Here is a 22,240-nt window from a genome sequence, read left to right on the forward strand (position 1 = left end):
GAGCCTGCCAAAGCGCACCCGGAGAGGGGTGGAAAGGCTCGGTACCTGCCCGCTCCCCCGGTACCTGCCCGCTCCCCCCGAGGGGCTCCTCAGGGAGGCCCGTCCTCCCACCCCCCGGCCCTCAGGGACCAGGGGAGGCACCTGGCGTGCTCTGAGGGAAGGGGATCTGTACAGGTTTCTCTCACATGGAAAAAGAGGGAACGGATTTCCAAGAACCTTAAAACTGGGGTTTAACGGGCTGAGAAAGGTGCTATAGTCTGATCAACTGATTACTTAATCACTTTGCAGCATAAGAGCGCCAGTCACAGAAGAGCAGGTGCTTTTATACCTAAAATCCCTCAAAAAAGAGGTAGCTGGTCTCTGAAAAACAGACAATACCAAAAGATCCCTGAAGTCCACAGGGAAAACTGTACTGGTTTTTACACTGTCTGGAAGACTTCTCAGATATTTTATGTCGGTGTACAGTAATTACAAAATCCTTCATCAAAAGTCTCACGTGCATACTCTGGCTTTCCATATTTCTTTGCTTTCAGTATTTTCAGCCACCATGGCACAGCTTTTTCTCCACGATTCTATCTACTGTGGGCAAACAGCTGGATGGGCTGCCATTCACGGCTGAGGGAGAGGAAGGTCAGAAGTTGCTGCCAGGGTAGCCATCATCTTACTGCTGAATCTTGAGCTATTTCAAGGCATTGAGTGTCCACTGAGAGCTTCTTCAGTTGGGAAAGCAATGGAGCTATGTCAAGAAGTAACCACTAGAAGAAATGAAGCTAAATATAAGGGTACTTCAAATCTGAAGTACAATTATTCTTCTTGTTCTGTTATGGAAGGATGTATCCCAGCTCTTGCTGCCCTTAGAAGTCATAGGCTTCTCACAGCTGTTGGGAGGCTTGAACTACTTGTCTGTTATAACTCATGCAGTTCCCTGTAAACCCTTGAGTTTAAGAGAAGAAACAACCACTTCACTACTGGTACCAGATGAACATTTCATAAGCTTGAAATACTCTATCAGTAATTGTTTACATTAGCTGTTAACATTTTAACTTGGAAAGATGAAGGACTGTTCACAAAGAGTCAGTGCTTAATGGCTAAGCCTTGCCACAGAAAAGCCTCTGGCATTTTATCTTTAAGATTCCAGCATATTTCTGGTGCTACTTTTATACTTATCTGCAATAAAGAGCTGATTCCTCTGAGTGCTTTGGATTTGCTTGAATCGGATTTATAGACCAGCTTTTTAGCACTGCTTCCAGGTATTACAGGAAAGGGGGAAGCTGCTTCAAGTTCCTACAGATTTCCATTTCAGGGTACTGACATTTCCAGTAGCTTCCACTTTCCAAAGCAATGTTTTTGTCTACTGGGGAGCCAAGTGCAGTGAACCTGGCCTGACATACCTACTTAAGGAGGCGGACTGGTTGCGCAAATCAAGCCAAGAGCAAGGGCGAGGGTGAATGGGCACATTTATGGAAAGGAGTAGTTTAGTCCAAGTTGTTCCACTATTTGACAGATTCCTCCCCTTCCTCTCTCCCGAGCCAAAATTAATGTTGATTGAGCGAAGAGTTTGGTGTCAGACTCTACCTGCCTGTAAGCAATAATGTCAGTGTTTTTATCGAAAAAAAGTCTCTGTTTGATGATGTGAGGCAGTGTTAAGCTCCCTGCAGAGCTGTGGAGACTGCTGGAAGTAGGGTCTCCAGGTGAGAGGTAAGACACACAAAGATAGCAGTGCCATATGGCACATGCTGGCTTTGCCTGTATTATTTTTGAAAACGGGGCTGTCAGCTCTGAGCAGTGACAGTCTAGCCCTTTACATGGGCAATGGTACCTGCCCCTGGAGCCATCTAACATGCCATGTGGCACAAGCACTGCCAGGCTACAGATGGCAAGGAGACTTCTCTGCAAGCTCATGTCAGCCTTCATGCAGACCTGTAAATTATTTTCCTCAAAAAATATGCAATAGGCAACTTGGATGGCTTTAAAATGTGTGGTTTAGATCAAAGCTGGGTGAAACAAAATGCAACTAGGTCATCCAAGACAGTACACTGGTCAGTCACATGTAACTCATAAGGTACAGGAGACTTGCCCAGGTCACTGCAGGCATCTCCATTGGCACTAGAAACTTAAGTGAGTCAACGCTGAGTTGCTGTGGGCTGTACTGTGAATGTAGATACATAAGTGTAGGAGTATTAGTATGGGAGCTGAATTCTCCCTAACTCTATAAAGTTATATATCTGTTAGTGTGAGAATTCAGCAGAGCTAATAGTCATTCTTTACTCTTATTAAAGACCTTAACTTTTCTCTTGTCAAAGATGTGGATAGCCCTTAGAGACAATGAGAGAAAAAAATCCCTTCATTTCACTTTAAAATACTCTGGTGAGAAACGTCTTGCTCTGGAAAGTCGCCTAGCTCATTTGTTTTATTTCACAAATTACCCAAGCGCCCATTTGTGCCTTATAACTGGGATTCGGTGTTAGTTCTTGATTAGAAGAGCTGTCATCTGCTTTTCTGTGCAGAAACATGAATCATGAGCAGGCAGTTATCAGTAAAGCTCTGGACCATTTAAAGTCACAAAATCAAATAAAAAAAAAAAAAAAAAAAAAACGAAACAGAGAAGCAGAAAAACAAAAAGTGTTGCACAAAAAGGTCCGGATGAAAATCTCAGAACTTATCCACGCTGAGAAAGTATCAATAACCGTAAAATTTCACAGCCCCCTTTTTAGAACCACAGCCTTAACGTTTTGTAGGGGAAATAAAGCTTTGGTTAACCTTGGCACTGGCAGACCTCATTAAAATAACAGCCTGTCACTTTCGAGTTTAAAATAACAGGGCTGTCAGTTTTATATTCAGTGGAACAATCTACGGTCTTATTCTGTGGGAAAGGCGAGGGGTGTGCATCGGGGGAGGGGGGGCCGGCAGCAGCCAAAGGCTGAGCAACACTGCCATCTCCAGGCCCCCCCCGATCCAGGGGGCTGCCCGGCAGCCGGGGCCATGCGATGCTCACATCCCACTAAATCCGTGCCTGGTGCGCTTCACTTTTTAAAAGGCTGAAAAATAATCCGTGATAAAGTGTGCGGTGGTTCGGCAACTGCCTTGGCATTTGAATTTATTTTGTGAGAAAGTGTGGAAATGCATAATGTATGAAAAAATAATCTCCATATAGAGCAAACAAAGTTCTGCTTCACTTGTTTCGAATTGAAACAGGTCATCCTTGCTGAGGTACCTAATGTGCATTGAAATTTTGGGCATCTAATGAGCTGTTCTAAACAAAAATATACATCTAAGCTCTCTATAACTAATCAGTGAATAAATGAAGGTGCCTTAAAAAACAACGTGTGAGAGAGAAATACTCTTTAGCTAAATTCAAACACCTGGGTGAGATAGAGGAAACCCAGTTCAGTTGCTTATACATAAGTGCCTAGTGACTCTGAGACATCTGTATGAAGCTGGCAGATGTAGCAAAGGACATACAGGAGACATGTCTTTCTCGAGGGGCAGCCCCTAAAACTTAGGAGCCCAAGTTAGCTGCTTTTCATTATGCCCCGTTTACAAGGAAAACTGTGTGCCAATTAAAATACTCAGCTCTCCTATACAAACCTGCTTGTGACATACGGTTCTTGCCCTGACTGTGAAACCCACGTATAGCAGAGACATAAACATAACAACCAGATGGAAACAGTATATAATATGTGCTTGCTGGCCTAGTCCTTTTAAACAAATTGTTGGCCATTAGTCTTAGAATGCTTTCAGATTAAATCCCCAATGGACATAAATACTGATTGATGTATGGAAGCCCAGCGCAGTTTTCTGCTGGTGCGGCATAACACAAATCAGATCGTGATGATCTGTTTGTTCTTCCTACATGGCCATGCCCATGACGAAGGGCATATTCTTCACAATCCCACACATAGCTCAGGTGGTCAAGCACTGTATCCATAAACCTGTTGTCAAGCTGCCTGTCATTACACAAAGCTCTACATCATTTTCAATAAAGACTGCAAGGGTGCTGGGTGTGTGGCTGGGTATGTTAGATACATCTAGGGGAAAGCAAGCAGCAGGCAGCAGAAAGCTGTCTGGTTTTTCACCTGGAAATAATGTGGCATGAAGAAGTGGCATTAGTTAAATGTTGCTTGTGAATTAAAGGGCAAAGGAGTATGTGATGTGGTTTGTGATGGCTACTTTCACGTATTTTCTCGAAGAAAAAACCCCAGGCCTCTCTCTACTTGCTGTCTGTAGCTATTCTGTTAGTGTGGCACAACGGTAGGATGCACCTTAGATACTTGGCCTGAAGTCCTTGAAATTACAGCGCCTCATCACAAGCATCCACATGGCTATGCCACCACATGCCAACCAACAGTCCATCATCAGAGTGGCACCCTGGTACATCAGAGAAGAAACATCCTGTGAGCAGCCAGAAACATTTGTACATTTTTCCAGGGTGTAGAGGCTTAACTCTCAATGGGACTGTGCATTGAGGTGTTTCTGACGATCGCCAGGGAGAAGGTATGGACAGAAAGGCAAGCTGAATATTCTGCTTGCATTTCAAAAGGAAAATCTTCCCAAATTGCAGAATAAACAAGAAAAAAATGTGATGAGAAAACATCAGGAAGAAGAAGAAAAGAAGATTAATAAGATTCATTTCTTCTTAACCCGATCAAGAATCCATATTATTTTATTTCATTTACTGCACTGAACCTGGGTCAGTTTTGGATGCATCTTTGAACACTGTTTTAGCATCTTTTGATATTCCTCTATCTGCGAGAGTAGGGATTATATTGGTGGGGATGATAAATCTGGAAGGACTATGAGATGGACTTGGCAGGGGAGGAGGAGGAAAACGGGGAATTTACTTTTTAAAATTTTTTTTAGGGCCCCCATCCTTAAAATTTGCTTTTTTGGCCCCCCATAGCTTCTAAGCATACATTATCTCCCTGCCAAAGAAGTGTATTTCCATCAGATATTAAACCAAAGTGGATTCCGTGGGTAATTGTCTGCCCACTTCACAAGCAGGTATCTTTCTGGGATCTTTCACACCTTATAAAATGTAGTCATCTCACTTTTAGTTTTGCATGGTGTTTTCGATGCTTCTTTGAACTATCCTGGTGAGTCTTTCAATTTATCCAGATGTCCTAAATTAAAACAAGGAATGTGAAAGTCTGATTCCTGCTAAAATGATGGGCTTGCTTTTTAGCTCCTTTCATTACTTTAGAGTGCAAGGTGAGTAAAGAAGACAGAAACACTGGTCAGCTTGATTTACCTGCTTATAACTGAGCCCATGCTGGTAGGACTGGAACTGAGCTCATGGATGCTGTTCCAAGTTCTGCTGAGGAATTGCATGACGTACATGACTGCCTCGGTCACATAAGAAGTCAGTGGCAGAAATAAGAAATGAACTGTATTTCTCAATGTACAGCATGTAACTATACCATTTCCATATCCCTGGTTATGAATTTCTCTTCAAAAATGATGCAAATATTTAACTTTTCTCACCTACACAGTAATGCCTTTCTTCTGTTAGCAATTATAGATGAAGGTCAGGTTATTTTAATAGCTACTTCTATATATTCTCCAATAAATTAAAAATGTAACCTTTTGCAATATCCTTTTTCTTATGAGAGAGAAAGTATTGCAATTCAAAACAAATTTAGTACTTTCAAAGCAGCTGAAAAAAGGTAGTTCAATATAATACCAGGGCTAGGTCAGGAAGACAGCTAGGGAAAGTCAGGCTCACTACGGCCAAAGAGATCCAACTGTCTTAATCCGAATAAATCTCTTCTAGAGAAAGTGCAAAGGAAATATGTAAAATAACAAAATCGCCTATGTCTCATGTTTAAATGTTTCCACAGAAGTCTAATCGAGCTTGGAAGTTAATCTTTAATTCAAAGAATAGGAAATACCAAGGAATCATTTACAAGGCCACAGGTCCCTAGGGGGTTACAGTAGTCTGACTTCATAAATCACAAGCAAGCAATGTTAACTGGATCCTTAGTGGCTTTTTCCTCATTTTCAAGGGACTGTACATCTGTTACATATTTTTTTAAATGCTGGAGGTCATCAAAACAAAGTACAGAGGAACACACATAACCATGGGGACTAATAAGAGATTTTCTGTCATCATGCTTGAGGACATCTCAGAACTGAAGCCACCGAAATCCACAGGAAAAGTTTTACACGTCATGGCAGGCATTACATCACCTAATTCTATTCTGCATTTGAAGTTACATTAAAAGTACTCCAAAGTCATCACCCACCCAAACATTCATCATGCAGAAGTGAACGTGGCCATCAGGCTACTCCCTGAAAGAGGAGGTGAATTGATCAGTGTTCATGATTCCTCTTTCAAGGCCATCAAAAACCAAGCTGCACTTCAAGAAGACCAGTTCCAGGGCAAGGTTCAAGGAACTGTTTAGGTAGCCATGTAAACTCCACTGCCAAAAGCCGAGGGAGTTAACAGAGGTTCAGTCACACAGCAGGAAAAAGAAGAATTCACAGGCCAGGCCCCCAAGTTGTTTAAAGGTGGATGGTGAAATAATGTAATGGGAAGAGGAGGGTAGCTGTAAAGGGAAATATCTGAGAGAGATAAAAAGTGTTAAATTGCGCCTGAATTGGAGGCATCTAGAGAGGGCTGCAAATGGCAACCTCACCCTAAGCTGAATTCATTTTTGCTATTGCTGCTTTTTGTGAGTTACGTAAATGTCTCCCTCCCCATCAGGCTCTAAAATGGGAATGACACCTCAGGGGGATGTCTGAGAGATTTAATTAGCTGCCATTTACCAACAATCTTAGGTAAAGTAAGACCATCTTACTTTACCAGGTGCACTTCTGAAATACAAAAAAAAACCAAACAAACAACAAGCCACTTTATTGTCAGGAAATATAAGTATTTGATGTCTATACACAGTACCTATGTAGAGTATGTAAATATCATTTAATATCTCCAGAAGTGACTGGAGAATGGAAGCCCTCATTTTGATTTTCAGGGGAATATCTGGAGAGCCTGTGCAGTGCGTGAGCTGTGAAAACCTCACTCCATTCTTTTGCTGACTTCTACACCTTACAAGGAGTGTTGACTCATTTGTGGTTCAAAATAGAAGTCTGCAGTGCTCAAGCACCAACTGTAATTTGACTATGGTAGAGATCTGAATATAATTCTGAACATCTGAGCTTTGAATGGCTTAAAATATTTTCCAGATAACAACGACCTTACTACTCTGAAAACTAATTGCTTATCACCGATACAAGTCAGTTTGCTTCTGTGGATAGTTATCCAGGCACAAGGAATAAACAAGAAAATCTGTCCCTTTGACTCACGTGTTCCCCAAGCTTGTATGAATGGACCCTCCTCCCCATAAGCCCTCCCCTTTACATTTTCTATAGGATTTCTCTATCTGATTTACTGTATGGTGGCCTAACAGGAGTTTACATACCTCTCTGTGAACACTGGGCAGTTTAACTGAGTTGCTTGTGCTGGTTAGCTGTACCATTATGGACACCAGGGTTTTTACCCCCAGGGTGGACAGAAGGGGATGAGGAGAGGCTGCTGTCTGCCCAAAGACCCTGAACCCATGGGCCAAAGACATCAGAAAGGGCAGGCATGCTGAGACCATCCTCACTTCTGCTGAAGGCTTGCCCGTGGTCTGTAAACTGAAATGTAATTTTGGGCTTGACAGGGCTCCCCTATTGAGACTTGAAAGGCCTGCAACAGCTGCTAGTATCTTGTATGAAAACAAAGAAACTAGGGCTTAGCAAGGGGTGTGGAGGAGATTTCCAAGTTGTCTATCATGGCAAGAAACACTGTCAACAACTCATTCAGTCAAATACTGTCCTACTTATTTCTTACAGATGAAAATGCAGATGGTGCTTCTGAAATAACATCCTTGGCTGTTTCTATCTCCTGGCTTATAAAGTGACATTCCACAGAGTTTAAGCACGGCAAAATAACGTGGGCCATTTGCTCGGAGAGCTATCATGTCTTCAGAACAAAAGATAAAAGAGATAAATAGCCAAGTACAATATTGTACTTCAACAACCTAAAAGCCAATCTCAAATCTGAATGGAAGAATGGAGAGCTTTTATTTCTTGGTTTTTTTAAAGAATAAAGCTCTGCGATTTCTTTTGAAAGCTCTTCAACAAGCTTCCCTAAATCCTATTACAACTTAATGTGAAATGCATCTGTTTCCATAAGAACAACAGTGGCACCATTCATCCTTTGTAGTCTGTCCTTTGTTCTGTTTTCTATCTATTCTTGTAGATTTTTACACTCTAGTAAACCAAACACAAAACAAGAACTGATAACATTTTAACCATTTACTTACTAAGTTGATGCTGGAAAACAGTTTGTTCCTGCTTGCTGCGTGAATCACACTAAATTAAATTATTGTTCAAGGAGTTTATAATGTAAAGAAACTGTTTTGATACTGTCCCAACATTTCTTGAATGTGAAGCCTGTATCCATCTACAGTTACTTATCTACACCTAACAGCAAAGATGTTATCTACATGCATGTATACTCACAAACTGCTCGCTGTTACTGAGATCCAAATGTACTGCAATGTATTCAGCCTGTGTATCTTAAATCAGTTCAACATCAGCTGAGCACTGCATCATTTATCTTTTAAAAAAAAAAAAACTGCACATGTAGCTCTAAATATAATATTTATCTAAGGCATGACCAACTTGGTGGGTGAGACATTTTATCTGATGTACACTGTTTAACTGAGTTTACATTCAGCAGACTGTGAGGCATATTAACTCTTAGAAAGATGTATATTTAGGAAACCTTAGACAAATGGAGACTAAAAAAAGCAAGAAGTAACAAGCTTTTTATTAATGTCTTGCCTGTGGAAAAAGGTGACTGATTATTTATAATCTCTGAACCCAAATTCTGAGTGCCTTGCTTGTAAACACAGGAATTTAAGTTTTAGAACATTCAGCCCTTTTAACCTTCACCATCACCGTCATTGCAGTAATAAACAATCTATTATTTAACATGATAGCGTGACTGATGTTTTTGACCTGTTTTCCCTCTCACTGTCTCTTAATCAGGTAACAGACATTAAAGAAAAGCTAAAGCTCTCTAAAAAGTTCTGGTCAACATTACCCTACACAATCTGCAAGGATGAGCGAGTGACGGCTGGTCCATCAATCGAGGAGGACTGCTGGAATGGCCACACCAAGGCGAGGTGAGGTGGACCCCTCTCCACCACACTAGGTCCAAATCCCCATCCAGCCTGAAGTAACCATGAAACTGAGGTCATCTTGCAACACTGTGTATAAGAGTGAAATGGAAATAGGGAGAACAAGTAATTGTCCATACGCAGCTTGTAGTCAAGATTACTTATTATTAAGGTGCCATTAAAGGCGGAGTGTGAGTCAGGGTAAATGTGCACAGCGTGTCAGCATGTGAACACAGGAAATGTGCATTGGTTCAGCTCCAGAAGGATAATTCATACCAAAATTTCAAAGAGCTCTTTAGCTCCATTTAGCATCCCTGTTTTGGGACTGACAGCTTGTGAAGCAATTGCACTCTCGGGATATCATACTGGGATGAAACAGAAATTGGAATTTCAGCTCTATTCGCTATTGGCTGGCAAAGCTTAGGGCTATTTGCTGGGGTGGTGGGGGGGGGAACCCTACAAAATAGCCAGTGGAGAATAAATGGAACGCTCCTACTTATCTTGTGTAGAAGGCTTGACCTTATGTTACTTCATCAGAGATACCGTGGTCATCTGCCCTTGTTTGTGATGAGTTTTCTCTGAGTTTTAATTTTGAAGTTTGCTTGGCTCTGGCTGTGGCAGGGCTGGAGCTGGCAGATGAACAGGTGTCTCCACAGGTCCCAGTGTGGATTCATCGGCTGACAGAGGAGAGGATCTGATTATCCCTGCTGAGAAAGAGAGAGAGGAATTGGCTCAAGGACCATGCCAGGGGCAGTCAGGTTTCAGTTCTGCAGCAATAGCTTGTGCTTTTGGAGAGACAGGAGGAGTGGAAATATTTGAGTGTCTGGTGAGCCCTGAAGCTGGAGAGCAGTGATCCTTTCTGGCACTCAGAGACTGGAATTTTTATTTTCCTTTTACCTGATGATACAAATGAAGCCAAAATACAAAAATGAACCAATAACAACAACAAAAAAAATCAACAAAAAAAATGAGGCAGGCACATCAAATATAAAATCTCAGTGAAAATAAGACACCATGAAAAAATTAACAAACCTGTTCAAAGCCATTTTTCATGGAAGGATGGATTGACAGACAGATACATAGATAGCTTGGACTGACCCCATCTTATAATCATTTTTATAACACTTTACAGGGGGAAGTTTTGCACTGAACCCACACCCTAGCCTTACTGCATAATGCTCCAAATAATTTATTTTACAGACAAGAGCAGAGGGCTGTTTGTGGTACTACTAGTCCATTGAACCCACTTTGAGACACACATGAACAAATCTGTCCACAAGCACAGGTCACTCACTGCTCAGTTCCTAAGCCCCAGATCCAGAGAAAGCCCTGGGGACTCTGAGAAAGACAGCTAGGAGAAGCATCTGGCTATTAGAGGACTCATCACAAAGGAACAGTGTGAAGAGAGAAATAAAAATGTGGTTTTATCTTCTTCTATAATATCTGTTGGTTGAGCTTTGTAAGTTACGACCCCATGCCGGTGTGCTGCAGTGGTTAAATGGAGTTTCCAGGCCTCCCAGCTGGATGCCATGTGTCACACCAGGATGCATGCATTAATAACAGATATATGCTGCTCTCTCTACAAAAGAGCAGTCAAACAAACCTGCTGATATACCTCCTGTTTTCCATGGCCAGTGCTAGTGTTTGTGCCACATCTAGCTGATACTTTTCAGCTCTTTTCTGCTCCTGTACTGAAGGATCTGGCACAACTTCCACATTTGTTGGGAGTTATGGACTTGCGTTTTATGCATGTGATTTTTCACCTTCCTTTTGCAGCATTTATCTTATGAGAAGCCTGGTTATTTTCATTATGTCTTCTGAGATTAATGTTCTGGAGCCATTGAGAAAAGCTACCCTTTGCTGATAATCTCCTTGATTAATTTAACACACACATTTCACTGGATGTGGAATCACAGCTTCAAAGCATCACCTGAAAATACGGTTTCAGCAAGCCCAGCCACTGCTCCTCTGTCCAGTTTCTATTTCATATCCATTCACTGAAGAAATGTATAGTCATAGTCTTAATAACAGAATTCAATAAATGCTTCAAGTGTAGAGAACAGTAATAAATCAGAGAGATACCATAGAATGTCATGACCTGTATATGAAATAATATTGAAAATAATATTGAAAATAACTAGCTTTAGATGCAAAATCATCTCTTGACTGGTGAACAAGGACATTTACTGCAGCATAAAGAAAAACCATAAGTGCTTCCTTGATCATACTGATTAGTTCCTGATATGAAACACTAGTTTGCAAGAATAAGGGTGACAAAATCTGGCCAATATGCAAACATCAATTTGTGTTCACTGTGTCATCCATGATAAGAACCCCTGTGCCATATGAACTGCATTTTGAATTCCAGAGAATATGACAACAGCCCATGGTAGAAAAAATGAAATTTAGCAACCTCCTGTTTTCCTACTACAAGTAAGAAGACAACATGGCATTGGTTACTGTTGGGAAAGGACATGTTTACAAGTTTTTTATCAGATCCTGTGGTGGTATAAAGAATTAGAAACTGAATTGCTGTATAGACATTAAGCCTCATGTTTCATTTTACACATCACCTTTTGATGCTGCTTTTACAGGGGAAAAGAGTTACAAACCTGAGATAACAGAAAATGAAAGCTAGGCTTTCTCCTGAGAGAGGCATCACACCAAGGTCACTTGTGGTTATTATGCTCCCCAGATAACACTTTGCTACCATGATTAATTTACAGTGACACCAGGTTGCCAAATGAAGGTCGACAATTTGCAAATAATCATGGGGTAATAGAGTCATCCATTTGGCGTTCTGGAAGGGTGCACTTGGCTCATTGCTGATCCTGTACGAAGAATGGTTTTAATCAGGCCACATCAGGTAGAAACCAAGTACTGTGGAAATGGGAAAAGATTTATTAGGTGGATTAATCTCTTTAAAAAAAAAATAATAATAACTAGTTCAGACAAAGTCCCTTTTAGAGAGAAGCCCAACAGGACTTCCCCATCATACCTGTATTCACAAAAGAACTTGAAAATAATTGTATGTCTTCTGCCAGATGCACAGAGACAGATTTTTTAAAGATATTTAGGATCTAAGAAACACCATTAAGACCAAACTTTAAAAGTTTAGTTCCTTCCCCATATGCAGATTAATTATTAACAACAGCTGATAACGTCTTCACTAACAGATATTCTCCAGAAATTAAGGAATTTTCCCAAGAATGGTGAAATTCAGGCTTTATGACTTCAACCAGATCCAAGGTATTAGCCCTTAAATAAGTGACTTTTACTGAAGTGAAAACAGTAGAACTCTGCAACCACTCTGGTGGCCAGAAGAACCCCAAATTGTTCCAAATGACTCTGCTGACACTTTTCAACCCACCCATGTGAGACATTGTGCTCATGCACTATTCTCCTGGTGCTCGTGTTCACCAGGACTATAGACCTACTAATACATATTAGCTCTGGAAGGCTGTAATCTGTGGAAGAGATGAGACCTCCATTCTTTTCCATGAGGAAACTATCATTCCTCTGAGTACAAAAAAAAAAAGAAATAGAGAAAGATAAGGAATAAAAGGAAAAATGGACACTATAATTTTCAATGTCTAGCTCAAAACTACAAGGTATTTCACCAAAATGAACACAGCATAGAGTCTCAGCTGGCCTAAAATTTTCTTCTTCTCCTGCCATAGGTAGGCGAATGCCTACTTTCCGAGCAAAGAGCCTTTAACTCCTGGTGAAATTCAGGTGGGAAGAAAGACTCAACAGATCAGTGCCTGCCTTAGGAAAGTTACTCATTGCTGATCAGCAACATTTGCAATGAGACTTAGTTAAATGTCCTTTACCTGGAGGTAGGCAAAGATAACCATTTAGCACCACTAGTTGAAAGTGTGAATAAACCGCTTCATGGTATGTGCAAAAAGTGCCTATTCTTAATTGATGTCTCCAGTTTATTTTTTCAGCTTCTTCCTTACAACAAACTGGTAGATGAGCCATTTTCTACCTCTCCTTCTGTCTCCTCAAGCTTTTCTCCAAGATGGAGGAAGAAAAAAAAAAAAAACCAACAAACCCAACCAAACTGAAAATATCCTATGGTGATTACCTCCTGAGCAAACAGAATCAGATGAGGTGATCTAGTTAGCCAAACAAGCCAATTTTCCACTGCACTTATCTTTCTGGACCAGATGTGACTGGCTACCCCCAGCCCAGCCTGAGTAAGCTTATGCTGTATTTTGTACTCTGTTGCCTACAATTCTGTGCACCTGGAAAAGCTCCAGCACTGCCTAGGTGGGATGCTCCAGTCATACTGTAAGCAGCTGCTGTGGCAGCAAAATATGGAGAACTCTGCCCTTTCAGGGAGATTGCTTTTCAAAACTAGAAGATTCCTCCCTTTTTGTTGTTTTTCGTAGCTACAGCTTTTATATAAATGATCTGAAAGATTCATCAGTCATCAAAGGAAGCAGACACCCTGGAACATTAACTGGATATTAAAAAAAAAAAAAAAAAAGGTTCTAAATAGACTTTGTGGTGCTTGGCTATGATGTGCCAAAAGACATCTTTGTTTTGTCTGCTGAGACAAGCAAGAACTGTGGAAAGGCTAAGAGGAACAGAAAGCATTAATATTTTAGAAAACAATGTAAATTATACTAAAATCCTGACATAGCTGAGCAAGGAGCAAACAACAGAAAACAAACAGTATTGTTCAGCTTCTCTATACTCAGAGGGCTAAGAAAGCCGATTTTTTGTTTTGCTAGGAGGATGCAAAGAACAGACACTGATTCAGGCTGGCACATCTCTTCTTTTCATTTATAATGGGCATACAGTTCTTGTAACGGCCAGGCGTACAAAGAGATCATTAACAAGAGCAGAAGCAGCAGCAAAGCTTAAAATTCACAGGAGTGTCTCCACTTACAGAACTGCAGCAAAAGCAGCTGTGTCGAACAACTTTGCCCAGCCAGCAACAAATCTTCTGTCAAAAAGTGGTCCCAAGACATGGCTTCCTATTCAGTGTGACTTAACCCTACCCCACACACATCAAAATGCTGTTGTCAGAACATGTGCCGGGCTGCTTCTGAGAGGCTGTCACTCACGAAACACCTTGGGCTGCGTGTTCCTATATCTGTACCAGTCCTTTCAAGAAAGGAAAACAATTCAAAGATATTTACATTCAATATAGGCTTTTCTACCTTTTTTTTCCCCCCTGAGGAAGCAAGTGAACTAGTTCAGTAATGAGGGCAGAATCCAGCTTCACATTCAGACATGTAAATTCATGCATTTGAATATAGATGCCTGTAGGTGAGACAATAGTGATTTCTGTTGCCCAAGCGAGAGTAGAGTCATTTGAGACTCTGCGGCATGTCTGAGATGATTATGACACAGGACACTACCTCCCTGTAGTGGAGGACCTGAGCCTCGGCAAGAACTGCTAGAGCACTTTAGAAATCACCAACGTTAAAGTACCTGAAGAGAGCCCCAATATCCTGTAGGTGTAGTCAATGAAGCAGTTTTCAACTGCCTAAACACACTTATCTACTGATGTGTGAGATGGTTGGAATAGTCAAGACACCTTAATGGATCTGCCAAATAAGACACTGGACCTATGGGATATTCAAACCCTACTGGAGTGGCAGGAGGATATCAAGCATATCCCTGGGTGGCTAAAGTGGCCCTCAACACCCAATTCAGCTGCCTAAAGAAAGACACATAATATAATTTTAGATGCCCCAAATGTGGAAGATCTCTACCTCGAGCCTGTAGATACAATGCAGGACCTATGGGAAAGTCACACCTTTCAGGGCTAGTAACAAGAAGAGGAAGAATAACCAAGAGCATTCAAATGGCACCAGATGTCTGTGTTTATACAGCTGATTCCCAGAAGATGAAATCTAATGAACTAGTCATCTGGTCAAAGGCACATGGGATTCCAACAGCTGTCCCTGCTCTACTGATGAATAGAATCCTGACAGGTTTTGACTAGTTCTTGTGTTGACTAGATCTGTTGAGAGGGGAACTTTACTCATATTCAGACTTGCATTTAGATTTATGAGTTCTGGTATCTGTATAAACCTAAAAATAAATCCTCAGCCTCTCTAATTCTTTTGCTCTTATGCCTAAATGCCAGGAGGCTCATTCACCTGGGAATTTAAGTATCTGCTTAACCTTCAGGCAATGATAAGGTAATGGATTTCTTGTGACCCACATCCAGTATGGCTCCCTTACACATCTAGGTGAGGTGCACTCAACCATTCACCTGAGAGGTTAACCCCTCCATGACAGGAATGCTTCTGGGATCACCAGATCCTGAGGCAGATACTAGGGGGTGTGTGACAGACTGACTGAATCACTTCCTACCGCTGAATGGGCTGGCCCATTTAAAGTTAAATGGTCTTCAGAAGGACACCAGATCCATACTGATCACAGTGCAGAATATGAACTTCAATAAAAAGCACACACCAGATCACTCCCTAACTGCTTTAAATCTCCAAACTAACTCATATTCTCTCCATATTAAAAGCTTACTAAGAAGTCAGTATATTCTTCATTTATTATTGACTATAAGACAACACAAAATCAAACATAAATCAGTCAAAGAAACCCTGTACTGCCATTCAGAGCCAGCCATAGCTTCTCATGGATGACTTGCAATAAACAGCAGCTACCCCTTTATATACAAGGAAAGCAATCCACATGAATGCTCAGCTGTTTCAAATCACTTCTAGCTGCTAACAGCTATGGCCATTGTCATGGATAAGATACCGGGCAAGATGGACATCCTCTCTGAGCTGGTAGGGCAATTCTTACATTCTTACCTTTTTTAATCAGCTGCACCTTGAAACCACTGATTTACTTCTAGGCTGAGTAATTTATCTACAGCAGCCATTTCATTTGTAGAGACATGTGGCAGATGGAGGTGCTGTTCCTTTGCAGCCCAGAGCTTCCCTGTGTGCCAAGGTCTCCGTCCTGCTGCCTCCAGGCAGCTCTGCAGAACTATTTCCAATTTCTATCTTTGGTGATTCATAACACTGAGGTCTGCAGTCCTGCCTACTGGAGGAGGTGGTTCTGTATTCTTACCATAGTTAAGCCTGTGCCACAGGAGTCTGGATGGGATCCCTACAGCATTGTTATTTCTCATTATGGTACTAGTGAAACAACAGGACTCAAAGTTTGAGGCTCGGTATTTTTGGCAGTCATGTTTTGTTCTCATATGTTCACACTCCCCCAGGATTATTCTCATGTAAGCTCTCAAAGGCCACCGATGACAAATGAGTCTCATCTTGCAAAGCAAGTACCTATTATGATGAGACTAAACCCTTCCTTGGTGCAGCAAAGCAGTCATTATTTTGTGAACCTCCAGAAGCAATACAAAACTTACTTTGCCTTAACTGTGACTTCAGCAGAGAAAGTTCTTTCTTCTCCCTTACTTTCACATTTCTTTTTAAGGGATACATTTATTTTCCAGACCAATATGAATATAACACTGGCACTGGTGCCAAATTTGAATATTGGTAGAGAATTGGGCTGGAACAAGTGAGTGAAGTAAAACTCTTAAACTATATTTGGTACCAGACATCATTAAAGTTTGCCATCAGTGAGCTAGACAGTGCTATCATTACTGGCTGAGCACATGCCCACATGAGGAGTCCCACAAACATCAGTTGGAAAGCCTGGTATGCAAACTAATTACAAAATAGATCATATTATGGTAAAGAACATGAACAAAAGGTAGATCTGCCCCAAATCCCTTGCAGACTAAATATGAGACAAAGACAGTAGGTAAATGGAGACAGACGAGAGAACAGGGAAGCAGTGGTACATTATTTTCTCGGGATACCATGCCAGCACAGAGAAATAATGTCAGCCCTTTATCAGCCTAGCAGCTGTAAAATGCACAGATAATTTTTAACAGAGACTCAAAGCAGGAAAAAAGATAGCTTTGCAGATGCCTACAAGGAGAGTTTCCTGGGGACAAAGAGCAGCAGGTGACAAAGTGTGCGTATTTAACAAAAGATGATGCATTCTTTTACCGTAGGGTGATTGGAGGCTTGGGCTGGTTTGCGTAGGGGAGAAATACCTGCAAAAGCACACTTGCTGCCTGTGAGTAGTCTAAGACTGCATTTGCCGAGGTCAGGGAAGGGAAGGGAAAGATGCAGTAATCAAGAAATGATAAGCTAAGAGCCTGAATAAAAAACTCAGATGTGTGGATGGATAGGAAATGCCATACCTTAAATGTGCTTTGCACAAAGCAAGTGGCAGATGCAAGTATAGCCTGTTTCTAAGGAATAAGGACCAAGTCAAAGAGAATACTGGATTCTGGTAAACTCACAACACCATTTATGGGCCTGAATGTCAGATAGGCTGGAGAAGTTCACAATGGTCAAAAAAGGGATGCAAGGAAGAACTGGAGAAGAAAATTAAGTGCCATAATGCCTCAAGATAGTCTTCTAAACTACCTCAGAACAACAAATATGCTCTATATAACAAAAGAGATAATAATTTTTAAGCAGAAATAAATAAAAACAGAAGAATGCGCTGTTAGATGCTTAATTTAGTGTGCAACCATTCATATCAGTAGAGGATCTGAACATGCTGGCTGGTGAACCCCTTCCATAGTTAACAGAGCCAGTGCACTTGCTGGGGAATATGTGGAGAGTTAGGAGGTTGGAGAGCTTAAATCCTTTCTGCTCTCCATGCAGCTGAGCTACTAAAAAGAGCCCTTAGAGTCTGTAAAATTAAAACCATATTTTTTAAATGGTTTCACTGGAGCTGTTTAAGAACTGTGTAATCATTATCAGTGTCAAATTGCTTAGCATAACATTTGCTGCACTATCTTTTATTTCTGAAACTTATTGCATTTTAAACTAATCATTCATCCCGCTATATAGATACTTGCCTGAGATTATGAACGATGGCTTGACCAACCAGATCAACAATCCAGAAGTAGATGTGGACATCACAAGGCCAGATACCTTCATTCGACAACAAATCATGGCCTTACGTGTCATGACTAACAAACTGAAGAATGCATATAATGGAAATGATGTCAACTTCCAGGATACAAGTAAGAAACCATTAATTGCCATTAAATAAGTATATTTTTGGAACACATTTATAAATCAGTTCCACTGGAGTGGTTTTCCTTGGTCTTTGTGCTCTGTGCTTCTAACAACATAAAAAATAGTCTTTTTCTGTCCCATGAAATCCCAATTACATATGTTTCTTTTGTTTCTGTTGCTTATCTTCATGTCAAAAGCATCGAGACACTGAGGGCTTTCCATAGTGCCAACAGTCTGCTCCTTTTTCAGAAGGGCATTTAAGTCCCTAGTTAAATCACAGTGGCTTTCATTTGGATGCTTTACTGAATGAACATTAGCACCACCACCTCTTTCCCATTCCCAAGGTGTTAATCTCCACCAGGGTGGGAGAAAAGGGATGAACACTGTAACCTATGGCCCTCATGTTGTTCCCCTCGCTCCCTTATGCCAGGTGATGAAACCAGTGGCTCAGGCAGCGGAAGTGGCTGTACAGATGACATCTGTCCCACCGAGTTCGATTTCATCACCACTGAAGCGCCACCGGTCGACTCTGACAGGAGGGAGGTGGAGGCTTCATCCGCGCAGCCTGGCCAGTCACTGCAGACATTGCTCCTCGTCTTCATCAGTCTGGTACTGCAGAGACAGTGGAGATAATCCTGGATCTGGTCAGAGAAACTGTGTTTTAGCTACAGAAACAGACAAGTTGCTTCTTTTCTTATACTCCTGGACAATGGACCATGCCACAAACACTTGCAGTTTTCTATGAGAAGAGGGCAGTACTGCAACCTGCTTCCCTTTTTTGTTTTCCCAAAGAGTACCAGGTGCCAGACTGAACTGCTTCCTTTTTTCAGATATCTCTGAAGACAATATCCATTCTTGAGAGAATTGTTTCTCAAACCTTTATAACAGGAGACTTTCATTTCCTTTTATGCTGCAAAAATAAAAGGATCTTACGGTGTGTGTTTTTCCCTAACAAGAAAAAAGAAGGTGGGGAGAAAACAAGAAAGCAGATTTCTTTCTGAATCAGGCCTGACTCAAGGCTGCTGCATTTCAACAGAATATCAACAAAACAAAAAAAGACAAGAAAGGAACAAAAAAAAATGCAACCATTCTTCACTGACAGCCAGGTTTCCTTTACGAACTTCCATAGGATGATTCAGGTCATCAGAATGATCATTGCTATAGGGAGGAAGTCTGGATTTTTTTTTCCAACACAAGAGTATGTCTCAGCGGTGAATGTCTTGCACTCCATCTGCCAACCACGTCAGATTGGTATGAAGGTAGAGAAGGTGAAAAATGAGTTTATCTTTTACTATGATAGTAACTCCACTAGCTTCAGAATATCATGTTACAGTTGTTTAGGATTTAAATCTTAATGCCCAGTAAAAAATTGAGTAGTAGCACGATTTCACCTAGCCTCTTTTAGTATTTATCCATGTTATACAATTGGCACAGGTTTCCACTTAGCTCACCATCAGTCCTGGTGGTAATGCTAAACAACGCTTCTGACAAATCTCCCTTCAAGGGTTCGGACAGAAAATAATCTCTTGTGATATAATCTCTTTCCTTTTGTCACTGTTCTGACATTCATTAGGACTTTCTGCTACTATGTTCATTATCCTACCAAGACAATAATTCTCTAATGGACTAACAGCAACTGGATCAATAGTTTGTTTCACATCTAACTACATCTTTCATATCAGTTAATTTCAACATCACAAGGATTTCTTCTACAAAATTTCGGAACAAACAAATATATAGTACTGACATGGAGATTTCTTTCACTTTTTTAGTCTTAGTATGATCATCTATTTTTATATATATAAATATATATAAATCACAGATTTTAACTTCTTAATTACAATCTCAGGGTTGACACTTCTTTGTAAGAAAAAAAAATGTTTGGTCAACCAACTCTTCTTTTTTTGTGCTGCTCTGAAAAGTAACCCTTTAATGACTGGTGAGCACGAAAATCAAAGAAGAGAATTTTTTACATATCCAGTTGTCCATTTCTAAACAGGTTCACACAGTGGGGGAGAAAACCTCTCTCATATGCGTGTATTTGTGGGGGGTATGTGAGTTTGTGTGATAGACCTAGAGAAGGCCACGGATGTTATTTTTGATGGCAATTGTACTCTCAGATTCTTCAAGGATACATTGCTTTAATAATCATTGCCTAAATGACCATGGTCCTGGATAAAGTTTCCCTAATTTGCATCTATTCATAAGATCCAAGATGGAAGCTGTTTAAATCTTGGACAAATGAGTGTCAACAATTATATATCAAAACCTTCCCTCTTCCATTAGTCACAGACAAAGGGCTTCGAGACAATTCTGTGTGGTGTTGAAGTGATTCACCGGAAATCTATTTCCCAATTCTTATGGTGACTCTGGAAATGGGTAGACTCTGGAAATGGTTTCTACAAATTGTAGAAACACTGTAGAGCCAGCCAACCACATTACAATTTAACACAGAGCAGGTAGATCATATCCATTGCAATCTCTTTTTCTTGTCAAATTATAATTAGCTATCGATTTAGGCATGAAATTAAAGTAGAAAAGACACAGCACGTTAGGATAAAGTATACTTGAGCACTTTTACCAAAAAGTATTTGCAAACAATATATAGTATGTCTAATAACAAAAAGCATAGATTTTTAGCCACTTGAATTCCATTCTTCTTTTTTCCATTTGTTTTTTTTAATTCAAAGTATAATGATCTATTCTTCTGGGCCCAGCCTAGCATGCAGAAGTCACTGGCTAGGTGTTCAGATCACATACATTTTACACCAGCCATAGAAGGGCTTCCTGCTGCTCTGATGGTTCACTCTGAGTGGATCTTGTGATTCAGCATTTAATGCCTTCAGGAAGTTTAACAGCAGAGTTTAAGCCAATTCTCACAGGCTTTGCATTGGCCATGGTACAGCAGGTACCAAGCAGAGGATGTTTTCTTTGATTTTTTTTCCTGAACTTGCATATGCAGCTTTCTACAAGGAGAGCCCTTTAAAACTCTCCTCTGGTCCATCTCTTTCTACCCATATACACATCCTTTTTATGCTTCTCCCCCTCAGCAATCTTATTTCAGGACAAGATGAGTGTCACTTGGATTTATCCCATTGTGCACTTATTCAGCAGTAACTGATACTATTTCCACATTATTATTCTGGGTCTGAAAGCTTATTGACAGATAATGATGTCCAAGACCTCTGAGGCAGGTCCTCTCTTTTACCTGCTCCACACTGCTGATTAAGGATGGACTCCTCAGGTCTTCGTGTTAGCCTCAGACCACATTTAGGTGACTTGATGACTGCTTTCAGCTGGTGCATCCAAACTGGGTTTCCAGGGTGGTCTCAGCTCCATGGACTCATAGGCAAGGAGTAGGAGGGATGCCTAAGAACTAGAGGATTTACTGAAGGCTGTTCTCACTCGGGGAGCTTGCAAGAGGGGCCCTGCTCTGCTTGGACTGGATCTTGCAAACTGCCAGTGAAACAACAAACCAGCCTCACCTTTGCCAAAATGTGATTGTCTTGTGCAAGTTCTGCCAGGAATTTGTCTTCCATATTATTTCTCCTCTTATTTTCCTACTATGCATGGTGATATCTTGTCAGGAGATGGAGTTGCCTTTGCATGAGGTATTAGGCATACATTTCTTTAATAGTCCCTAAAGGTTGAATAGTCTCTTCATACATTGCATTTTTCTGAGATTAAGAGAGCTATTAAATCGACAAAGCAAATGAAATTGGGAATGAAGGAAATGAAAGAAAGAGCATTTGTGTTCATAAATGCAAGAATCTACCTAATTTCCAGTGCTTCTATTTGCACATCCTTTAGGTCCAATAACTCTTCTTCTAATGTAATTTTTTGGTGTGGTACAATTTAAATATTTCTCTTCTGTTAGCAGCTGGTAAAGTAAGAAATGATAAAGAAGACAATTACCTGGTCAAGAAAGAGGACCTAAATCCTAAGGAAAAAATCCCTTGATTGTGTAAACCATTTATGCTCTGCAATCCAGAAGTTTTTGCCATTTTATGTCCTTTTACAGTAGAGGCTCTC

At 40.8% G+C, this 22,240-nt stretch overlaps 1 protein-coding gene across 1 annotated transcript; it reads left to right on the top strand.

Moving 5' to 3' along the window:
• Window positions 1-9,036: 9,036 nt before the first annotated feature.
• LOC104520111 (glypican-6) lies at window positions 9,037-18,841 on the top strand (the record flags this gene model as incomplete). The annotated part of the gene is made up of 3 exons (XM_010165702.1): window positions 9,037-9,173; window positions 18,038-18,213; window positions 18,639-18,841. Coding segments are annotated over 3 exons (516 nt in total), but the record flags the coding sequence as incomplete, so codon positions are not given.
• Window positions 18,842-22,240: the final 3,399 nt, after the last annotated feature.

The sequence above is a fragment of the Antrostomus carolinensis genome, unplaced genomic scaffold (assembly GCF_000700745.2).
Source record: "Antrostomus carolinensis isolate BGI_N321 unplaced genomic scaffold, ASM70074v2 scaffold50763, whole genome shotgun sequence".
Lineage (NCBI taxonomy): Eukaryota > Metazoa > Chordata > Aves > Caprimulgiformes > Caprimulgidae > Antrostomus > Antrostomus carolinensis.